At 32.4% G+C, this 18,577-nt stretch overlaps 1 protein-coding gene across 4 annotated transcripts in view; it reads right to left on the reverse strand.

The window, feature by feature from the left end:
* The window catches only part of LOC127738202 (pecanex-like protein 1), a 66,998-nt gene that overhangs the window by 4,902 nt on the left and 43,519 nt on the right, over window positions 1–18,577 (reverse strand). For all 4 annotated transcript variants that reach the window (XM_052249360.1, XM_052249358.1, XM_052249359.1 and 1 more), the window contains exons 22-34: window positions 14,581–14,716; window positions 13,711–13,888; window positions 12,989–13,097; window positions 12,435–12,564; window positions 6,506–6,564; window positions 5,920–6,135; window positions 5,364–5,423; window positions 4,870–5,063; window positions 4,062–4,292; window positions 3,655–3,761; window positions 2,408–2,555; window positions 2,059–2,210; window positions 1,219–1,297 (exon numbers count right to left, since the gene is read on the reverse strand). In XM_052249360.1, coding sequence (XP_052105320.1) covers window positions 1,219–1,297; window positions 2,059–2,210; window positions 2,408–2,555; window positions 3,655–3,761; window positions 4,062–4,292; window positions 4,870–5,063; window positions 5,364–5,423; window positions 5,920–6,135; window positions 6,506–6,564; window positions 12,435–12,564; window positions 12,989–13,097; window positions 13,711–13,888; window positions 14,581–14,716 — 1,799 coding nt within the window. The remainder of the gene's footprint in view (window positions 1–1,218; window positions 1,298–2,058; window positions 2,211–2,407; window positions 2,556–3,654; window positions 3,762–4,061; window positions 4,293–4,869; window positions 5,064–5,363; window positions 5,424–5,919; window positions 6,136–6,505; window positions 6,565–12,434; window positions 12,565–12,988; window positions 13,098–13,710; window positions 13,889–14,580; window positions 14,717–18,577) is intronic.

Raw genomic sequence — 18,577 nt, forward strand, 5'->3', positions numbered from 1 at the left:
GAGGTCAAGGACATTAGACATGTGACTGACGGAAACTTCGTAACATGAGGCATCCATATACAAAGTATGAAGCATCCAGGTCTTCCATCTTCTAAAATATAAAGCTTTTAAGAAGTTAGCTAACGCCGCCGCCGCCGCCGCCGCCGCCGCCGCCGCCGGATCGCTATCCCTATGTCGAGCTTTCTGCGACAAAAGTCGCAGGCTCGACAACAAAAGCATTTAAAATTCATTATTTATCTCGAACTAATACACATATGTCAAAACATGACCTCCGGGATTTAAATGGATTGAAGAGTTAATCTGACAATACACGTGTAATTAAATTTCCGGTCACTGACCACTGTATTGATTTATGACATTCAATTCCACGTGTGTTTACCTAAGATTATCTTTTATCACCATGATAAATAATTAGTGATACCTTGTTAAAGTTTATGAAAAATTATTTAAAATGTTTACAAAAAAATTAATTAAATTAATTGTAATTTACACTGATGAGCTTGGATGTGTATAAAGAGGGAAATATTACAGCGTTTAATTAAAAAAAAAATCAAATGCTATTGCATATATACTAATGTACAAGTTCCTATAAAGCTATCAACAATGAATGATCAATTGTACAAAAAAAGAACTAATTACATGTATTAAGTTATTTATATAAATGGCCATCTTCGCTAGCCAAGGGTTACGATCCAATCCCCTACTCTCCACCCTTGGCAGATTGAGATAGAATTTCAAATCCACAAGTAAATTATTTCCATTGGTCCCAGTTGTAACTGGCTGACCCAATCAAAAAGTGCCTTTAAGGTAATCACATGTAAATAAACAATTGCCACATGCTGATTGTGCAACAAGTCTTTAACCCCAAAACATAGGATGATACTTAGTAACAATTCTAAAGTTCTTAATCAACTAATTTAAGTTCCTGGGTATGTTTCTCGTGCAAATGTTGGAATGTCAACGTATATTTTCGGTTCCTGCTTCATGAAATTTGTAAACACTATACACAACCATTTTACTACTCCACATTGAAGAGAGCTCAAGTGCTGTCATTGATCAAGAATAATGTAGTAGGAATGGCTCGACTTTTATCTACCGATAGATGGGGCAGCATTGTAATCACAAACGATGGCTTAATCTGCCAAGGGTGGAGAGGAGGGAATTGGATCATAACCCTTGGCTAGCGAAGATGATAAATGGCTGTTATATCAAGCTTACCTTGACAACTCTAAAGGTGAGGAACTTTTTGTTGAGCATAATAACTTTGTACTCATCGGTACCTTCATCAAACACATGTCTGAAAAGAGAAAGTTTAATATATTTTAACTGTAAACCATTTCATATCATACTGATCTGTATTTTACAAGAAAATTAAAGATACTCTAATTTGTAACAAAAAGTCTTTCAAAAATTAATCTATGATTTTTTCTAAAGCATACTGTATCTCATGTGATTTGATTGGTTATATGAGAGCCAAAGTAACCACCAATAAAAACAATTGGAAAAGTTGTATTCGTCATAAATTGGAAACAAGAAAAAGTATGTGTTAATCTCAAACAAATTCAATGAGAGTTGTGTAAATCCTGTACTTAATAGATAATAAGATATTACAAAGAAAACAACTTTGAAATCAAAACAGTGCTGTCGTTTAGTAAAATATGATGAATGTTTTCATCACTTTAACATCTTAAACAAAACACTGACAGCAGTCTGAAACTCCAAATCTGAATGAATAACTGATTATGTTTTGTAGTTGATACATCCTTATGGAATGCTTTGAAAAGAACGAAGAAATTAGTAATGAAGCATTACATATTGATATATAATAAATATTGGATTTAAAAAAACTAAAATTGCATATTAATGTGGATTAGGTAAAAGATTAAAAAATTTGAAAAGAAATAAAAGCACCCTCTAATCTTGTAAGAACAAACATGGCAGAACTTATTTATTTCTTACTTGTAGTAGTCTATAACCTGCGCCCCTGGCAGGCAATTTGGATTTTGGAGTGAAAAAAACACAGATTATACATGCTAGAATATGCAACTTAATCATTACCTCAGAGCTAACAGTGATGGTGTATTAGATAAGACAGCATTTCTCCACTGAGGATCAGCTTCATGTGATATGACTAGATTACTCTCGTAGTTACTTATGGCAGTATATAGGAAGGATTCATCCTCATATTCATCTGTGTACATAAAACAATCCTGAAAAACACAATTATACTTTTATAGACTTTTCAAAATTACGGTGATGGGTTTATAAATGCAATAAAAATTACAGAAAACTAAATATGTTTGTGTCAGTGTAATTATTATATACTTGATTACTACTGAGTTATTTGCAGTTAAAATAATACCTTCTTTTATTTTTACAGAATTTTTTGTATTGTAGTATTTCCTACCTGGTGAAGTTTAAGAGCCATTCTGATTGCTGGGGCTACAACTCTCCTCAAAAGTTCCATATCAGCAAACACCCATTCATCATGTGGAGAAGTTATTCTGAAGTCTCCTTTAAACAAGGCATGCAGGCCAAATAGGAATAAATCAGCACTGTAAAATATTTAAACAATTTTTTATTAACTCATCTTTAAAACAGACATGAATTGAAATACTTAATCAAAAGTTTGAATATCAGTTAAATAATAGGCCAAATGAAAGAACCTTAGTGAGCGCGCTCACATACCCCACGTCCCCACATTGTCATTGGAGAAATAAAATAAGTGTAATGAAAAAAAATTGTATCAGAAAAAAAAATTGAATCATAATTTCCTGTCAATATGCACATCTACATAGTATGTCCTTATTATCTACACAGTTTCATGAAATTCTGTTGTGTGGTTTGAGAGGAGTTGCGATGACAAAAGGTTGCAGTAGTATATTGGGCAAATAAGTTCAAAGGGGTGTAACTCCTGGAAAAAAAATTGAATCGTAATTTCCTGTCGATATGCACATCTACGTAGTATGTCCTTATTATCTGAAAAGGTTTCATGAAATTCTGTTGTGTGGTATGAGAGGAGTTGTGATGACAAACTGTTGCAGTAGTACATTAAAGTAAATAAGTTCAAAGGGGCGTAACTCCTAGAAAAAGAATTGAATCCTAATTTCCTGTCGATATGCACAACTACATAGTATGTCCTTATTATCTAAAAAGGTTTCGTGAAATTCTGTTGTGTGGTTTGAGAGGAGTTGCGATGACAAGAAACAGGACTGACGGACGGACAGACGGACAGACGGACAGACGTCGGACGGGTCAAAAACATTATACCCTCTGCAACTCGTTGCGTGGGGTATAATAAGGCCCACATCCCACCCTGTCCTTTGGTGATTCTAAAATTGATGTATAAACAATGAAACAATCATATTTAGTTAAAATGTTCCCTGAAGAAAAAGTTCAATTAAATTTTATTATAAATGTGACAAATATAAATCATTGGCATCTCATTATCAATTTACATGTCTATTTCATACATCAATTTTAGAATCACCAAAGGACAGGGTGGGATATGGGCCGTATTTGGCAAAATTTTTTGGATTTTGGTCATTTTTGTAGCTTTTTAGCACACTCCTCCTTTAAAAGAGTATTTATAAATGCATATACAAGTTCAACTCTCCTACATGTATGTAATATTGTTGAAGGCTTTTACTTTACCTTGCAGAAATGGTATTATGTGCTGCTGTTCCTAGGGCTCGTCTCCCAAGAAGACTAAGACAGTAACACAGGGACACAACAGGTGATGTTTTTATTATTATTTGTTCCTGTAAAGTATAAAAAAAAAAGTTATAAAAAAAATATTGTAGACTTTTCAAAAGTGTAGATACTTTTAAAAGTGATAATTAATAATTTGAACTAAATATTTGTACTGTAATATAATGTAACCAAAAAATCATTAATAAAAATAACGCATTTCCAGAATTTCATTAATGAATTACTGGATCCTATACTAAAAATAGAAAAAAAAACCAACGTACTAATACCCATTGTGTTGTACTATTATATGCATACTAACCAGTATAATTTTTCCTAAACATTCAATACAATAAAACTTATTATCCTACCTTGTCTCGTCTTTCGTAGCAATTTTTGATCCATTTAAGGTAAACAGAACAAAACTTGTTTCTGGATACACCTTTTAATTTGGAATCATAATCTTCATCAATATGATGTGAGAAAATAGGATCCACATCAACATAGTTATCTCCTGTTGTAGCCTGGAGAGCTTCCAGAATAGTCTCCCCTTCTAACCAGTCCTGTAATCGTGGTGATCGCACAGTGTAGTAAATAATACTCTGGAAAATATGAACATTTTGCTCTGTAGCATATTATACGTTGGACTTCAAAAAGTAATATACATATGATATCGTTGTGTAGTATACGATTCTCTGGAGTATTCCTAGTGAATACATTCAGTTATATCATTTTCTTTATTTCAGATTTGACAATCATACCAAAACATTTTGAAAAGTAAAATTGGTGAATTTAAGAAATACTTTGCAGTAGTGGATCCAGAAATTTTTATAAGGGGGGGCCCACTGACTGCCTAAGTCAGTGATTCCCTATATAATCAACCAAATTTTTCCACAAAAGGGGGGGGGCCCGGGCCCCCTGAAACACCGTGAATCCGCCTCTGCTTTGTAATGCTTTCCATATATAAAATTTGCTGATTTTTTTTATATTATTTTCAAACATACTTGTCTTCATAACTTTCTTGGTTTCCCTTTAATCATTGAAGTTGTTTGTTATTGAAGTAAAAAGGTTTCTTTCCTATCACACTGTCATAAACTAAAGACAAATTCTAAAAGTGAAATTGACATTTACTAATTTTAAATTGATATGCAATCTGTTATATAATAGCTCAAAACTAACCTTAATGTAAAAAGAAATGAGAATTTTTCTGGTTTCATAACTCTGAACCATAGACGCTGCATTGTTATCTGATATACTATATCCATCTAGGACATATTTAGTCACAACAACTTCCCAAGCTAATCCTCGCTGATTAAAGGCTGCATTCAGTGAGAGAAAATGAGGTAGATGGCCAGGTTCACAACAACAAAATCCTGTAAAATATCAAATGTTGAATTTTTGTTTTATAATGTCAAGTGTTATCTAATGCAATCCACAAGTAGCAACTCAAACAAAAGGTTCTTTCAAAAAGTATTACAATCATCAAACTTATAAAAAAAATCTGCATTTCTTATTCAAGAAAATAAGTCATGTTTATCTTATCAGGAAAACAAAAATGATTTCTCTAGTTTAAATATATTTTATTTGCAAAAGTAGCAAAGGGTTTTGACACAATTCATAATTTCTCTGTCAATAGTAAATTTTATGAGAACCATACTCTAGAAAAGACAAACCTTCGTTATCTTCAACACCTTCTGTAATTGCTTCTACTTCTCTTTGTTGACAGTATGTTCCTGGAAATAAAACACAAATTGAGTGAAATCTAACTTTTTCATTATCACACCACTTTTAAATCTGTTATTTCCTCTTAAATTTATGTAAATGACATTTACACACCTATCGTATAAAACACACAATAATTTAAAACAAGCAATATGAAAAAAAATGTTTTTATATTTTGTAAGTTTCAATATTTCTAGTACTATGAAATAATTTCATGTCATAAATGCTATTTTTCCTGTGAATAAACACATAATTATGTGAAAAAATAATGGAGGGTGTCAAAAACCCAGTTTTCTTGGTTGAAACAGACCTTTTCCTTCTTTTCACCAAAAATTCACTGATAAAGCTTTTTTTAACATAAAGTTTAAAATTCACTGATAAAGTTTTTTTTTTACATAAAGTTTAAAATTCACTATATTCTATTTTGTATCATGTACCTATCCATCCTGTAAGACATAATGAAAAAAGAAAAGGTAAAATTGCAGCATTTCTTTTCAGTATCATTACCTCTAAATTCTAACCCTCTGAGTTGGAATGTTACAAGTCCATTTCCCATTTCAATTACATGTACAAGTGCATTGAGGTAGTCTGAAGCCATTATAAAACAGTCTCCCTGCTCTGTATTACCCCATCGTCCCATCATTAAATCTCCACACAAGCTGTGCTGTAGTGATCTTGTTAAATGTTCATAAAATATGGAATTTAAATTATTGTCATCTGCACCTGAAAACAGAAATACATTTTCAGTTACACATACATCACAACATAAGCTTTGTAAACTTTTAACATGCATCCAAATCTATAAACAAAGTACAGACAATAAAGATACATATACATAACATCAAATATAGAACATACAAGTTTCGGCAAAGTATGTTTTGGTTAATGAAATTCCTGAAAATAAAAGATAATGCAATAATTCTAATTCCCCCAAAAATTCTGCTACTTTAAGAGTAAATAGGATATGCAGATAAGAGTTACAAATCACCATATAAACCGTGCAAGAGTCCTTTATACTTGGCTATGTGAAACAACAAATTTAAATGATGTCAAATTGAAAATTTCACACCTATTGTAATTACACTCCATTTACCTGGATTTCTTTCCAGTTGTGATGACAGTCTAGTATTTGAATGGTCCACTCTCTTTGTACTGTAATAAAACATAAAAATGCTTGCAATAGGTTACATCCATACATCTAGTAATCAAAACTTTTAGAAGCCAGCTAACATACCTAACAATAAAATGCTTCGCTGGGTGCAGCTTGATACGACCGCAGAGGTCGAACCCTGAACAGTTGGGGCAAGTATGGACACAACATTCAAGCTTGATACAGCTCTGAATTTGGATTGTGATTAAATATTTGACACAGCATAGGTTTCTGACACAGAAAGAATGTGGTCTAAGAACTTGAATTTTTTTAATTTTCCTATTATGGTCCAATGTCCAAAATCAAAATACATGGTTAGATTCAGCATATCAAAGAACCCCATATATTCAATTTTTGTTGAAATCAAACAAAAGTTTAATTTTGGACCCCAACTTGGACCAACTTGAAAACTGGGCCCATAATCAAAAATCTAAACACATGTTTAGATTCAGCATATCAAAGTACCCCAAGTATTCAATTTTTGTTAAAATCAAAATAAGTTTAATTTTGGACCCTTTGGACCTTAATGTAGACCAATTTAAAAAACGGGACCCAAAATTAAAAATCTAAATACACGGTTAGATTTGGAATGTCAAAGAACCCCAATAATTCAATTTTTGATGAAATCAAACAAAGTTTAATTTTGGACCCTTTTGACCTCAATATGAACCAATTTGATAGCGGGGCCCACAAATAAAAAATCTAAATAAATGGTTAGATTCAGCATATCAAAGAACCCCATATATTCAATTTTTGTTGAAATAAAAAAAAGTTTAATTTTGGACCCCAACTTGGACCAACTTGAAAACTGGGCCCATAATCAAAAATCTAAACACAAGTTTAGATTCAGCATATCAAAGAACCCCAAGAATTCAATTTTTGTTAAAATCAAACTAAGTTTAATTTTGGACCCTTTGGACCTTAATGTAGACTATTTTAAAAAACAGGACCCAAAATTAAAAATCTAAATACACGGTTAGATTTGGCATATCAAAGAACCCCAATAATTCAATTTTTGATGAAATCAAATGAAGTTTAATTTTGGACCCTTTGGACCTTAATGTAGACCATTTTAAAAAACAGGACCCAAAATTAAAAATCTAAATACACGGTTAGATTTGGCATATCAAAGAACCCCAATAATTCAATTTTTGATGAAATCAAACAAAGTTTAATTTTGGACCCTTTTGACCTCAATATGAACCAATTTGATAGCGGGTCCACAAATAAAAAATCTAAATGCATGGTTAGATTCAGCATATCAAAGAATCCCATATATTCAATTTTTGTTGAAATCAAACATAGTTTAATTTTGGACCCCAATTTAGACCAACTTGAAAACTGGGCCAAAAACCAAAAATCTAAATACATGTTTAGATTCAGCATATCAAAGAACCCCATATATTCAATTTTTGTTAAAATCAAACTAGGTTTAATTTTGGACCCTTTGGACCTTAATGTAAACCAATTTGAAAACTGGACCCAAAATTAAAAATCTAAATACACGGTTAGATTCGGCATAACAAATGAATAAATGTGGTCAAAGATTTTACAAATCTAATGCGCCATACTGTGCAATTAAAGATTACTTCTTGAAATTTTTCAATATTTGAAATTTGAAAAAAAAATAATATTTGAAGAATAATTCTTTTTAATTTCTGAAATCTGAAATGAGAAAAAATTGACCCCCCACAATTTCTTTTTACCCCCCCCCCCTTTTTTCCCCCAAAAAATTCTTTCCCTAAAGATATGGTCATAATCTCAATTCAAATTTCCAATGGAGTTTGAAACCATAATTACCCATTTAAATTTACCATAGTGCTAACTTAATCTATTTATAATAGAATTTAAAATATGGTGTCAAATCTTTCATATGGATTTTTTTTGTAAAAAAAAAAATGCAACATTTGCAGATATTTTTACTGGTCTTCCTTTATAATTATGCATTTCTTTAAACATAATTTAAAAGCAGTGTAGGGGAAGTAACCAAAACGTTTTATTTGGATTACCTCCCTTACACTGTTTTAAATTATCTTAATTGTTCATTAACCATTACTTTATACATAATTTAAAAGCAGTGTAAGGGAGATAATTTCAATGATGTTTTTGATTTATCTCCCTTACACTGCTTTAAATTATGTTTTGTACTAAAGTATTTGTCCATTAACCAGGACAACCTTGTTTTTCCCCCTTTTTTGCCCCTAATTCCTAAACGGTTTGAGCCATAACCCCCCAAAGCAAATCCTAACCATCCTTTTGTGGTATGGAAACTTGTAGTATAATTTCAGAGAGATCCATACACCGTTCCACAGTTATTGTCTGGAAACTAGAAAATGCTTATTTTTGGCCCCTAATTCCTTAACTGTTGGTACCATAACCCCCAAAATCAATCCCCACCTTCCTTTTGTGGTATTGAACCTTATGGTAAAATTTCAAAGAGATCCATTCACTTAAACTAAAGTTAGAGTGCGAAAACCAATGTGTCTTCGGACGACGACGACGCCAACGTCATACCAATATAAGACCGCAAAAATTTTTTGCGGTCATATAAAAAAGCACTCTCCATTTCTATTTCTTTTTATATTATCAAATTCATCCAGGATTTTTATAAGTTACATTTGTTTCCAATATGAAGGAATCTGACTAGGAATATAGGCCCTTTCCAACAAAGGTATGACAGACGATACAAGTTGAACTGTGAGCTACTGCTCACTATTGATACTCCTGCTATAAGCATGGGTTATCAGGAAATTGATAAGCATGTGAAAACATATCACACAATATAACATGATTCATGTAAAATGTGACAAAATATTCATGGGACAGATGGACACACAGAAAAAAGATAGAAAAGCAGAGGTAAACCAGTCGACCCTCTCCATATGAGAAGGATGTAATGAAAGCTACACACTGAAACTCAAGTGTAAATAAAATGCTCCGCAGGGCGCAGCTTGATACGACCGCAGAGGTCGAACCCTGAACAGTTGGGGCAAGTATGGACACAACATTCAAGCTTGATACAGCTCTGAATTTGGATTGTGATTAAATATTTGACACAGCATAGGTTTCTGACACAGAATGAATGTGGTCTAAGAACTTAAAAATTTTAAATTGGACATTCACCTATTATGGTCCAATATCCAAAATCTAAATACATGGTTAGATTCAGCATATCAAAGAACCCCAAGAATTCAATTTTTGATGAAATCAAACAAAGTTTAATTTTGGACCCTTTTGATCTCAATGTGGACAAAAATGATAACAGGGCCCAAAAATCAAAAATCTAAATACATGGTTAGATTCAGCATATCAAAGAACCCCATATATTCAGATTTTGTTGAAATCAAACAAAGTTTAATTTTGGACCCCGATTTGGACCAACCTGAAAACTGGGCCCATAATCAAAAATCTAAATACATGTTTAGATTCAGCATATCAAAGAACCCTAAAAATTCAATTTTTGTTAAAATCAAACTAACTTTAATTTTGGACCCTTTGGACCTTTATGTAGACCAATTTGAAAACGGAACCAAAAATTAAGAATCTAAATACACGGTTAGATTTGGCATATCAAAGAACCCCAATAATTCAATTTTTGATGAAATCAAACAAAGTTAAATTTTGGACCCTTTGGACTTCAATGTGGACCAATTTAAAAACGGGGCCCAAAATCCAAAAACTTAATACACGGTTAGATTCAGCATATTACAGAACCCCATATATTCAATTTTTGTTGAAATCAAACAAAGTTTAATTTTGGACCCCGATTTGGACCAACTTGAAAACTGGGCCCATAATCAAAAATCTAAATACATGGTTAGATTCAGCATATCAAAGAACCCCATATATTCAATTTTTGTTGAAATCAAACAAAAGTTTAATTTTGGACCCCGATTTGGACCAACTTGAAAACTGGGCCCATAATCAAAAATCTAAATACATGGTTAGATTCAGCATATCAAAGAACCCCATATATTCAATTTTTGATGAAATCAAACAAAGTTTAATTTTGGACCCTTTTGATCTCAATGTGGACAAAGTTGATAACGGGGCCCAACAATCAAAAATCTAAATACATGGTTAGATTCAGCATATCAAAGAACCCCATATATTCAATTTTTGTTGAAATCAAACAAAGTTTAATTTTGGACCCCGATTTGGACCAACTTGAAAACTGGGCCCATAATCAAAAATCTAAATACATGGTTAGATTCAGCATATCAAAGAACCCCATATATTCAATTTTTGTTGAAATCAAACAAAGTTTAATTTTGGACCCCGATTTGAACCAACTTGAAAACTGGGCCCATAATCAAAAATCTAAATACATGGTTAGATTCAGCATATCAAAGAACCCCATATATTCAATTTTTGCTAAAATCAAACAAAGTTTAATTTTGGACCCTTTGGACCTTTATGTAGACCAATTTGAAAACGGAACCAAAAATTAAGAATCTAAATACACGGTTAGATTCGGCATATCAAAGAACCCCAATAATTCAATTTTTGATGAAATCCAACAAAGTTAAATTTTGGACCCTTTGGACCTCAATGTGGACCAATTTAAAAACGGGGCCCAAAATCCAAAAACTTAATACACGGTTAGATTCAGCATATTAAAGAACCCAAGAATTCAAGAATAAAACCCCATTGAAATTGATCAAGAAATAAGCAATTTATACGAAGTATCTTCTTTTGCACAATACTGTGCAATTGATTATTTCTTGCTATTGCGCAATACTGTACAATTGACAATTTCTTGCTATTGCGCAATATTGTGCTATTGGATATTTCTTGCTATTGCGCAATACTGTGCAATTGAAGATTTCTTGCTATTGCGCAATACTGTGCAATTGAAGATTTCTTGCTATTGTGCAATACTGTGCAATTGAAAATTTCTTGCTATTGCACAATACTTATTATATAATAATTTACACATCCTGTTTGGTGTGTATCTCCTTCCATATCATTATTATTTGCTTTTAAATATAAATCAGAAATAACCAACTTAAAATGGAAAATTTTAAAAGAAAAAAAAAAGGAAAAAAAGAAAAAAAAAAGAAAAAAAAAAATCCCCCCCCAAAATTTTTTGAACCCCCTTATGATTCATCACCCCCAAACTCAATCTCAGCCTTCCCTTTGTGGTATGGTACCTTGCAGTACAATTTCAGAGAGATCCATACACTTGAACACAAGTTATTGTCTGGAAACTAGAAAAATGCTTATTTTTGGCCCCTTTTTGGCCCCCAATTCCTAAACATTTCGGGCAATTACCCCCAAACTCAATTCCAGCTTTCCCTTTGTAATATGGAACCTTGTAGTACAATTTCAGAAATATCCAAAAACTTACACACAAGTTATTGTCATGAAACTAGAAAAATGCTTGTTTTTTGCCCTTTTTTTGGCCCCTAATTCCTAACATTTTGAGGCAATTACCCCCAAAATCAATCCCAGCATTCCTTTTGTGATATGGAACCTTGTGGTACAATGTCAGAGAGATCCATACACTTACACACAAGTTATTGTCTGGAAGTTACAAAAATGCTTATTGTTGGCCCCTTTTTGGCCCCTAATTCCTTAACTGTTGGTACCATAACCCCCAAAATCAATCCCAACCTTCCTTTCATGGTATTGAACCTTATGGTAAAATTTCATGGAGATCCATTCACTTAAACTAAAGTTAGAGTGCGAAAACCAATGTGTCTTCGGACGACGCCGGACGACGCCGGACGACGACGACGACGACGACGACAACGACGACGACGACGACGACGACGACGACGACGACGACGACGCCAACGTCATACCAATATACGACCAAAAAATTTTCAATTTTTGCGGTCGTATAAAAAAACAGTTGTAATAAACTTACTTGTAATCTTTCTCCCAGAATTTCACTGGACGAGCATATGATGTAATAAATATAGCACTACCAAGGAATGGATTCAATGGTGTAGAAAAGAAAGCAGATACACCTGCTTGTAAAAATAACATGGCTGAATCTGATATTGGTTAAGGAAACCGGCAAATCATTATTTTATACTGAAACAATGGTTTCTTATAAATTAACAGAGTTGTTTTGACCAATTAATTATTTAAGACACTGTTAGAAATTTTATAACAACATAATATTCCATGTAAAAATTAACACTTATAGAAGAATAATAGTCAATATGATATCATTATAATTTTTCTTAAAAACCTACAAGTTGTAATATCATTGTGAACAACTAAAAAGATGAAAATCAATATTATGTGACTGATAATATTTTAAAACCATATATCAGGCAAACTTATGACAATCAATTGTTCCAATATTCAGTTTCTAAAATTGTCTCAATTAAACTTTAAAAAAATCTTGTGCATGTCAGCTTAAACAGCAGTTACTATACTAACAAATTCTTATTACAAAATAATAAAGGATACGTGGAACACTGAATGGTTGAGCAAACGCATGGAAGGCAGATCCCCATGTGATCTGCCATGGAGCTATATACGTCAGAATGAACTTCATTTTTAATAATAAATCACAGAACTGAAACAAAAAATAAAAATTATTTTATAATAAATACAGCAAAATTGTTACACATAAATAATAATTCTTTTTTTTCTACAGTTACTGTTATTCATTTACCAGAAGAACTAGTTAGTATTGTAAATTTACTAATATTAACATTTAAAAGCCTGTTGTTTATGAAATAATTTATGTTTTATCAAAGGTAAGTTGTATCATACTTAAAACAGAAAACAGATGGCCTATAGTTTCTGTAAAATGAATTCACAACTTGTATGGGGCCCTGAATGATTTAGAGCTTGCCGTATTGCAAATGACACCTGTTTATTGTAGAAGACTGTATGTTGACCTTTTGATGTCTTTCAGTTATTTTTGTCTTTTAGTTGCCGTCTCACCACCATCTTCCTTTATTCAACAGAAATACTTTTCTCACAATCAAGTGCAAAAAAAAATAATGCTTAACAGTTAGGCTAAATCATCTTAACAAGTTTTTTTCACATTTTGGCTTTCTTTAACATATGAGTGAGGCTAGCATTACCAAAATCAGTATGATTTTCAGTTTTGTTCTATTTCTTGAGTCTTAATGTAATGAAAACTAATACCCTCAAGCCACCTTCTTTGTGTATATACTTACTTTAACAAATACAATAGATATAAAAAAATAATCTATGAGGAATGTCTCTGAGGCATCTCTGTAGTCATATTTGAAGAAGAACACAGTAAATGTCATGATTAGATACTGCTTTGATGTCTGTGAGAAGGCAAATCTCAACAACTTCAGGGAACACATTATTATTAAAAATGGTCCAACACTGAAAAAAATAAAAAGTATGGATATGATAATAAAGTAATAAAATTGGTACTTTTTTAAACATCATAAATACTCCTGCAGAATGATGGAAGGACAGAGACTTTCTTATTCATTGAAAAGAAGAACAGAAATTTAGAATGACAGATGGATGGTAGCAAAGTAAAACTAATGATTGAAAGTGTAATGAAATGCAGATCAACTGTTTAAATTGAATAGGTATGTTCCCATCAAAACTTTTTTAACAATTGAATATCTGGTCATCACTACAGAATACCTTTTTCTTATTTTAAGGTTATAGGCATTTTATTCTTCTTTGGCTTCAAATAGCTTTTATGTGTTTATCATTCCTTTCTACCTTTTTGCATAAAATAAATCGATCAAGCCATTTGTTAAGAATAACACACGATCTAAACTTCCATGCAACTGCCCTGTATTGTAACATGGTCTAAGGGTGACATTCTTGTTGACTTACTTATAATTAGAAATCTATACAATTTGATATCTATGCCTAGAAGTGTCATAATCTACCACTTTATAGTGTGGTGCCTTGATCAGGTTACTAAGTATAATATGTGTAAAATTGTAAATAAGCATTCAAAATCTCTTATGCATAATTTACATCCTTGTAATTTTGATACAGCCCCTAAAAATGTTTGATATTTAATGCACTGTACATAAAAATATGCAACTTACTATTTTCCAAATTTACACATAATGATGGGCGTGGAACTTGTTAAGGCACAAAGAAAGACAACAGGGTACATCACATTTCTTTCAAAAAATCTCATCCAAACATACATCTTCTCAAACCACATTATCATTGGCAATGCTGAAACAAAAAAATAATATATTGATCTAATTTGATGTTCTGCCATTATAAACTATCAAATGACTTAACACATATTAAATCTTTCCCTTTATACAAGTGTGGGAGGTTGTGGGTTTGATCTCAGGCCAGGTCAAACCAAACACTTGAAAATTGGTATTTGCCGCTTCTCAACTAAGCATTCAGGAAAAAGAGCAAAGACAGATTGGCTCCAAGTCAGAATAATGTGACAGAGTAGGGTGACATGTTTCATGGGTTCATTACCTTTTGAACTAGCAAATTTAAAATCTGGCTCATTGTGTAAATCTAGAACAAAGCAGGGATCATATTCATGTAACATTAACATAATAAAATGCTTCGCTGGGCGCAGCTTGATACGACCGCAGAGGTCGAACCCTGAACAGTTGGGGCAAGTATGGACACAACATTCAAGCTTGATACAGCTCTGAATTTGGATTGTGATTTAATATTTGACACAGCATAGGTTTCTGACACAGAAAGAATGTGGTCTAAGAACTTCAATTTTTTTAATTTACCTATTATGGTCCAATGTCCAAAATCAAAATACATGGTTAGATTCAGCATATCAAAGAACCCCATATATTCAATTTTTGTTGAAATCAAACAAAGTTTAATTTTGGACCCCAACTTGGACAAACTTGAAAACTGGTCCCATAATCAAAAATCTAAACACATGTTTAGATTCAGCATATCAAAGTACCCCAAGAATTCAATTTTTGTTAAAATCAAACTAAGTTTAATTTTGGACCCTTTGGACCTTAATGTAGACCAATTTAAAAAACGGGACCCAAAATTAAAAATCTAAAAACACGGTTAGATTTGGCATATCAAAGAACCCCAATAATTCAATTTTTGATGAAATCAAACAAAGTTTAATTTTGGACCCTTTTGACCTCAATATGAACCAATTTGATAGCAGGCCCACAAAATAAAAAATCTAAATACATGGTAAGATTCAGCATATCAAAGAACCCCATATATTCAATTTTTGTTGAAATCAAAAAGTTTAATTTTGGACCCCAATTTGGACCAACTTGAAAACTGGGCCAAAAATCTAAAATCTAAATACATGTTTAGATTCAGCATATCAAAGAACCCCATATATTCAATTTTTGTTGAAATCAAACAAAGTTTAATTTTGGACCCCAACTTGGACCAACTTGAAAACTGGTCCCATAATCAAAAATCTAAACACATGTTTAGATTCAGCATATCAAAGAACCCAAAAATTCAATTTTTGTTAAAATCAAACTAAGTTTAATTTTGGACCCTTTGGACCTTAATGTAGACCAATTTAAAAAACGGGACCCAAAATTAAAAATCTAAATACACGGTTAGATTTGGCATATCAAAGAACCCCAATAATTCAATTTTTGATGAAATCAAACAAAGTTTAATTTTGGACCCTTTTGACCTCAATATGAACCAATTTGATAGCGGGTCCACAAATAAAAAATCTAAATACATGGTTAGATTCAGCATATCAAAGAACCCCAAGAATTCAATTTTTGATGAAATCAAACAAAGTTTAATTTTGGACCCTTTTGACCTCAATGTGGACAAAGTTGATAACGGGGCCCAAAAATCAAAAATCTAAATACATGGTTAGATTCAGCATATCAAAGAACCCCATATATTCAATTTTTGTTGAAATCAAACAAAGTTTAATTTTGGACCCCGATTTGGACCAACTTGAAAACTGGGCCCATAATCAAAAATCTAAATACATGTTTAGATTCAGCATATCAAAGTACCCTAAAAATTCAATTTTTGTTAAAATCAAACTAAGTTTAATTTTGGACCCTTTTGACCTTAATGTAGACCAATTTGAAAACGGAACCAAAAATTAAGAATCTAAATACACGGTTAGATTCGGCATATCAAAGAACCCCAATAATTCAATTTTTGATGAAATCAAACAAAGTTTAATTTTGGACCCTTTGGACCTCAATGTGGACCAATTTAAAAACGGGGCCCAAAATCCAAAAACTTAATACACGGTTAGATTCAGCATATTAAAGAACCCCAAGAATTCAAGAATAAAACCCCATTGAAATTGATCAAGAAATAAGCAATTTATACGAAGTATCTTCTTTTGCACAATACTGTGCAATTGAATATTTCTTGCTATTGTGCAATACTGTACAATTGACAATTTCTTGCTATTGCGCAATATTGTGCTATTGGATATTTCTTGCTATTGCGCAATACTGTGCAATTGAAGATTTCTTGCTATTGCTCAATACTGTGCAATTGAAGATTTCTTGCAATTGTGCAATACTGTGCAATTGAAAATTTCTTGCTATTGCACAATACTTATTATATAATAATTTACACATCCTGTTTGGTGTGTATCTCCTACCATATCATTATTATTTGCTTTTAAATATTAATCAGAAATAACCAACTTAAAATGGAAAATTTTAAAAGGAAAAAAAAAGGAAAAAAAGAAAAAAAAAGAAAAAAATAAATCCCCCCCCCCCAAATTTTTTGAACCCCCTTATGATTCATCACCCCCAAACTCAATCCCAGCCTTCCCTTTGTGGTATGGTACCTTGCAGTACAATTTCAGAGAGATCCATACACTTGAACACAAGTTATTGTCTGGAAACTAGAAAAATGCTTATTTTTGGCCCCTTTTTGGCCCCCAATTCCTAAACGTTTCGGACAATTACCCCCAAACTCAATTCCAGCTTTCCCTTTGTGATATGGAACCTTGTAGTACAATTTCAGAAATATCCAAACACTTACACACAAGTTATTGTCATGAAACTAGAAAAATGCTTGTTTTTTGCCCCTTTTTTGGCCCCTAATTCCTAAAATTTTGAGGCAATTACCCCCAAAATCAATTACAGCCTTCCCTTTGTGATATGGAACCTTGTGGTACAATGTCAGAGAGATCCATACACTTACACACAAGTTATTGTCTGGAAGTTACAAAAATGCTTATATTTGGCCCCTTTTTGGCCCCTAATTCCTTAACTGTTGGTACCATAACCCCCAAAATCAATCCCCACCTTCCTTTCGTGGTATTGAACCGTATGGTAAAATTTCATGGAGATCCATTCACTTAAACTAAAGTTAGAGTGCGAAAACCAATGTGTCTTCGGACGACGCCGGACGACGACGACGACGACGACGACAACGTCATACCAATATACGACCTAAAAATTTTCAATTTTTGCGGTCGTATAAAAATAAGATGTGGTATGATTGCCAATGAGACAACTCTCCACCAGAGACCAAATGATGTTATGTTTTCTTCCTAATATGCGTGTTAAATTTGCCACTGGACATTAAACACCAATTCATCTTCATCATCATCATCTATACAGTTTCTATAGCCTTGGTCTCATTACGAAGTGTGATGCATTATTGAATCATACATGCTTCAAATTTTTCTGATTGGTAAAAGGCAAACTTTGAGCAGAGAGTGAAATTGTCAAACCTAAATTATATGTACAAGTTCAATTTCTGAAATGGTCAATCATAACCAAATATGGATGTATGGAATATAATTTGTGACATTGCACAATTATGTTTAATTTATTTGCCATGATATCCCTTAGATCTTACAAATAGAATGTCAGGTCATACAAATGTTGCTTCCTTATAAATCAGCCTAGAACAAAGCAAGGTACAAACCCAAGTTCTTACTTTTCAAAATAGCTCTTCATAAAATTGGAAATAAAGAATTGACAAGCTGCAAGATATTTTTTTTTTAAGTTGTTACCCATGACAAAGTAGATAACACATTTATTGGCAAGCAAAGCTTTACTTAATCAGGTTTTTACCCGAGTGCATTAGATGAACTAAGACTCAAGGAACACATCTTAGCCAGTC

Source organism: Mytilus californianus, unplaced genomic scaffold (genome assembly GCF_021869535.1).
Source record: "Mytilus californianus isolate M0D057914Y unplaced genomic scaffold, xbMytCali1.0.p SCAF_4, whole genome shotgun sequence".
In the NCBI taxonomy this organism is placed as follows: Eukaryota; Metazoa; Mollusca; class Bivalvia; order Mytilida; family Mytilidae; genus Mytilus; species Mytilus californianus.